Below are 5,562 nucleotides of genomic sequence, written 5' to 3' on the forward strand. Positions count from 1 at the left end.
TTTAATAACATATATCTATTAAATATTTTAATATAAAATATATTTATAAAGTTAGATATTATTATAAAATATTTAATGTATAATATTTAACAATTATATACATTGTTGCTGTATATCACAGTTATATTGATTGTGTGCGTTAGGCTGGTGGAAGACTATCAGGAACAGAGTTGGACTGCCATGTCAGAGCTGGAGAAAGAACTGCAGCAGATGGAAGCGCAGTACGGTCAAGAGTTTGGTGATGCATCAGAGAGTGAAGAGGACGAGGAGGAGGTGGGAAACGGGCAGGAGAGGGCAAATGTGGACAGGGGAGGTGAGTTCTGATGTCATGTACACATATACTTGAGTGGATTCTGGGTAGAGGAGGTCAGAGGTTCAGGGCCAGTCAAAGGTTCAGCACACATTTGATCATCGTGAGACTGAAAAACAAAGCTTAGGAGGTTTAAAAACAGTCTCATAACACACAAAAATGTTTTTGTTTTTTTTTAAAGAAAGAGAGCACAAGCACTTTCTAAGCACAGCATGTCGCAAAAAAAAGTATGTTGAAGTAGTTTTGTTATTTTGTATCTATGCAGTGATATTCAGATATAAGTGTGACATCAGTGTACAAATACAGTGTTGAGGTCACTATAAATGGACCGGAAAAGTCAGAGCAGTCATCTGTGATTCATACGTAAATACAGTGACTCAGCGAGACCAAGTCATGAAAAATACCTCAATTATACTGTAAACATTTGTGAGTAATGGACAGCACACAACTCAGCGCTGTATTTTGTCAGATGGGGTGCAGGCAGATGGTGCCGTGGAAATGGAGGACTATTATGATGACCTGTACTGCCCTGCCTGTGACAAATCTTTCAAATCCGATAAAGCGTGAGTGAAAAGAGAGCCCACATACACTGCACTGAAACTTTCCATGCACACCCTCTTATCACTTCACAGATAAAAATTTCATTTCATTTTTAGATTTCAAGTCATTAAAAAACATTATATAACCCTTCAGTTCATATCTGTAGCTGCTTTACATAAAAAAAAAAAAATATATAAAATAAAGTGCAAATAGTAATATTGCAAAATATTATTATAATTTAAAACTGTTTTCCATTTTAATACATTTTAAAATGTCATTTATTCGCTGAATTTTCAGCACTTACTCCAGTCTTCAGTGTCACATGATCCTTCAGAAATCATTTAAAAATACTTTTGCTATGATTTGCTGCTCAATGTTTAAAAACAGTTGTGCTGCTTAACATTTTTGTGAAAATCATGATACATTTTTTCAGTATTATTTGATGAATTGAAAGTTCAGAAGAACAGCATTTTTGTTACCAGTTTAAGATCAGTTTATGCATTCTTGCTAAATTATTAATTTCTTTCACACACACAAATATATATAGAGAGAGATAAATAGATAGATTATATATATATAAAACTAATGATCTGATAAGCTAACATTAATGTAGACGTTTGAATGTTAAAACAAACATGTATTTGTTCATAGATGTGTTGTTTTTCTGCTTTAGCATGTTTTTTTTTTTTTTATAATCTTAAATGAACAGCATCTTTATACACTGATGACTTGCATTACTTGCATTTTAATGCTGCAGTATAATTTTTTTTTCTCACACATCAGTATGAAAAACCATGAGAAGTCTAAGAAACACAGAGAGATGGTGGCATTGCTACGGCAACAGCTGGAGGAAGAAGAAAAGTCGCTGAGTCAGAACTCTGCCGAGAGAGAGGAGGAAGAGGATGACGATGATGATGATGAACTCGATGACACACCGAGACAAAAGTAAAACATGCCTGTCGGCACTTGCGATGTTCTTTGATTGTAATTTGCAACTTTTATGGTATTTCACAATATATCCAAGATGTCTAAAATGTATAGTGTGAACATGAATGAAATATTATTGTAAAGTGAATATTTATAATACGAATGAATATTAATGTAAATAAATAAAAAGATAGCTCATGCACAGCTGACATAATCTCATTGCTTAATAATAATTCAAACATTTTAATAAAATCATTACACCTTGCTCAAGATTTTCATATTGTATATCAAGGATAAGAGCATCTGGAGGCTTTATTGACTGTTCCTGTCCACTGATTGGTTCGTTTGATTACAGATTATCTAAAAGGCAGAAGAAAAAGAAACGTCAGCAGAAAAACATAAACGTAAGTAACTAAAATCCAACCTCCAAACCCTTAAGTATGTTAATTGACTAGATTTAGCTTTTTATCCAATAAAATTGGATTTTCTAATGCCGTTGTTCTGCAGAATCTTCCAGAAGAGCCAGAGATTGACAGTCCAGTCCCGCAGTTCACAGAAGAGCGTCCCCCACCTGCACCTGATTCGGGCAACAACGAGGACACCCCTGTTCTCTCTGAGGACCCAGATGAGAAAATAAAACCAGAGGGATGTGAACCCACAAACCAAAAAAGGTGTCTCTCATATACCATTTAACAATCCACCGGTTTAAAACTCAACACTAGTTTAAACTCATGCATTGTGGGTAAAGTCCTCTGTATATTGATATGAATTGAGATTAACTCGTTATGTCACCTTTTACAGCTCTTCAAAGACAAAAGGGAAGAAAGGCGGAAAAGACTCTAACAAGGACAGCAAACCAAACGGAGGTGTGGAAGTTGCACAAGAGGTGTGTACTATACTTTTGTTAGTATGTGTTTGAACGTGAGCAAACAGCCACTCCTCTGCTGCATTACAGATGTTTTATAATCATCATCCAGACATAAACAACTTCATGTGACTCAATAATGTTGAGTAATTTTGAGTAAATTGAGTAATATGTGTGTATACAACAGCTTTATTTATTCTGATTTCTGATTGGTGTAATTAAGTAGTTTTACACATTATATATGGAAATAAACGCGTAAACTGTAGAATAAGTGAAACTCCAAACAGTGGATTTTATTATTCATTTTCAGTAATTATATAGTCCGGAGTAGGGCTGTAAGATTAATCGAAATACATCTGAAATTACAATATGGTTCAGTGTGATTATAAAAATTGACTGCTATTTAAGTCCATCTCTGCTCTGCAGTTTGGGTCGTTTTAACATGAAAAAGTCTGACAATTTAAGAAATTAAGACAGACATGAATAGTATTTTTTTTTTTTTAACAGTTGAATGTAATCAAATATTTTTCTATTTTATATTATTTTTTTATTTTACAGTGAAATATTACAATGTTACAATTATAGAATATTTCTTGTTTTAGTAACTTTATTTCTCAATAATAATCATTTTAATTGTATTGATATATAATTGAAAAACAAATTTTGCAGCCCTGCGAACAAGCAAAGCAAACAATAGTAATGTTTCTTTTTAAAATATATATATTTTTGTTTTATTTAGTAATAATAATAATAAAATGAATACTTATTATTTTATAGCTATATTGACATATGATCACAAAATGTTGGCCAAACTGTGCAAAATCACATTTTAAATGGGAGTCTAAATTTTTTTCCCAGAAAAAAAAAAATCACAATTATATTTTTTCCCCCAAATCATGCAAGCCCTAGTTCAGAGTCAATTTTTGCCCTCCGAAATGACATTAGTCAGCAAATTTGTGGTCGATAAGATTTATGTAACTTTTTTTGTTCTGCTCATTATAGAAGGAAGTCAACCTGCGCTGTGTGACCTGTCAGTATGAATTCGCCACCAGGAACAAACTTTTCGATCATCTGAAGACCACGGGCCACGCCACCGCCCTCTCATCCAGTAACGCTGCCCAAACGTGCAAGAAAAAGAAGGACGCCAGGAAGAACAGATAACCGAGAGGCAGACTGAAAGACTGAAGACTGCCCCTCTGAATGTACATTGTAAAAACCTCTGCTGGTATTTTTTATTTTTTACAGCTTCTTTGATGACATGCAGTTCTGCAACCATCAGGCAGCGAGTGCATTTCTGTCCCTACGAGAATGAATTTGTGCCCCATGGGCTGACATCTCTTTTGTAATGCACCATATGCCAAAAGATTTCCCTAGAACTGCCATTTATTCCTAACTGATGTGTAATGGTGCCTCATAGCTGATCTGTAGGCGAATGAGACTTGGATATTTTAGAGTAGGCCGTGCATATGTAGTTTTGTTTTTAGGAGGTTGAGAATAATTATCTTTATGGCGCATTTTATGTCACATTAAGTTGCGTTTTCATAGTCGCCATTCCATTCTGGTAACCTGTAAAAGGCAACGTGAGGAATGAAACTCCACTGGATGTTTTGAAAATGCTTTTTTTGACAGTATTTCACAGAGCTTTCATTTAATTGGAAATGTTTTGGAACACAAAACTCTTTGTTTGGAGAAATGTGCAATGAACTGCAACATCTCACAACAATGTTATTATTAGTAATAAGACCAATGGGTTTATGATTGTGAAAAGAGTAAAAGCTAAACATTCAGATATTTTTATTGTACCGTGTAATGGGTCAGCTGCGGTATAAAAAGGCTTAGTGTTATGCAAAACAATACCATGGGATTTCCAGGAAAGGATCTCAAAAAGAATCGGAACAAAAAAACAACGGATTCTTATTTAATATACAGTTGATTTCTTACAGGACAAAAATATCCGTATCATCTTCACATAACGTTTTAAGGGACAACAGATTTATTTATTCTAAAATTGACCTTGCTTGCCTTAATCGTGTAGACTGTGAATGTCATTTGAACTGGGTAGGGCTGCCACTAACGACTATTTTTATTTCGATTAATCTATCAACTAATTACTCGATTAATCTAAACGATTAATTTCCCGCACAAAATCAAAATTTTACTTAAGAATATTTTATTAAACTATATTTTATTAAACCAAATGAAATCCAAATTTCTATTAAATCCTTTTTTTAAAGCAAATGTCAAGTGCAACATAGTGCAAGAAGCAAGTGTCCATCTCATAGTCCAAATCACTGAAATCAAAGTTCAGTATTATAGTGTAAGAATGACAACATATCCACGTGTTCTAGTCTACTAATAATAAAATTGTAATCAAAAAACACTTTTTAAAGAAATGTTTACCAGAAATGTTATTTACCAGAATTTATTTAGGAGAAAAATGTAAATGTGCAGTATTTCTGAAAAGTGACGCATGTACTTAAGCTACACGCATGTAAATAATTAAAGCTTATATACTGTATTAGAACTGCATCGCATATAATTATTTAATTAAATCGTAGCGTTTGTGAATTCACAATTATGCTTAATTATGATTTTTAAATGGATTTAATATATCATGCAGCCTTGGGAAACAGTCTAATAATGTGTTTTTTTACCAGAATTTATTTAGGAGAAAAATGTAAATGTGCAGTATTTCTAAAAGGAATTTAAAAAAAAAAAAAATAAAATAAAAATCAATTAATTGGAGATGCTTTAGATTATTAAAATTTAATGGAACCATTAAAATGGAATCCAGAAAATAATGGAAAACAGAATTTGGTAAAGATAAAACTGTAAAACTCAATTAATTAGACAGGCTTTTTGATTAATAAAATTTAATTTAATCATTAAAACAGAGTATAGAAAAATGAAAATGGAAAAA

At 32.8% G+C, this 5,562-nt stretch overlaps 1 protein-coding gene across 1 annotated transcript in view; it reads left to right on the forward strand.

The window, feature by feature from the left end:
* Positions 1-4,758, forward strand: part of LOC107719063 (dnaJ homolog subfamily C member 21) — an 11,694-nt gene extending 6,936 nt beyond the window's left edge. The window contains exons 6-12 of the mRNA XM_016526363.1: positions 144-313; positions 780-873; positions 1,634-1,795; positions 2,133-2,181; positions 2,285-2,448; positions 2,579-2,663; positions 3,645-4,758. Of these exons, the coding sequence (XP_016381849.1) occupies positions 144-313; positions 780-873; positions 1,634-1,795; positions 2,133-2,181; positions 2,285-2,448; positions 2,579-2,663; positions 3,645-3,803 (883 nt within the window). The 3' untranslated portion in view covers positions 3,804-4,758. The remainder of the gene's footprint in view (positions 1-143; positions 314-779; positions 874-1,633; positions 1,796-2,132; positions 2,182-2,284; positions 2,449-2,578; positions 2,664-3,644) is intronic.
* The last annotated feature ends 804 nt before the right edge of the window (positions 4,759-5,562 follow it).

Source organism: Sinocyclocheilus rhinocerous, unplaced genomic scaffold (assembly GCF_001515625.1).
Source record: "Sinocyclocheilus rhinocerous isolate Xijiao unplaced genomic scaffold, SAMN03320098_v1.1 scaffold663, whole genome shotgun sequence".
NCBI classification, from domain to species: Eukaryota; Metazoa; Chordata; class Actinopteri; order Cypriniformes; family Cyprinidae; genus Sinocyclocheilus; species Sinocyclocheilus rhinocerous.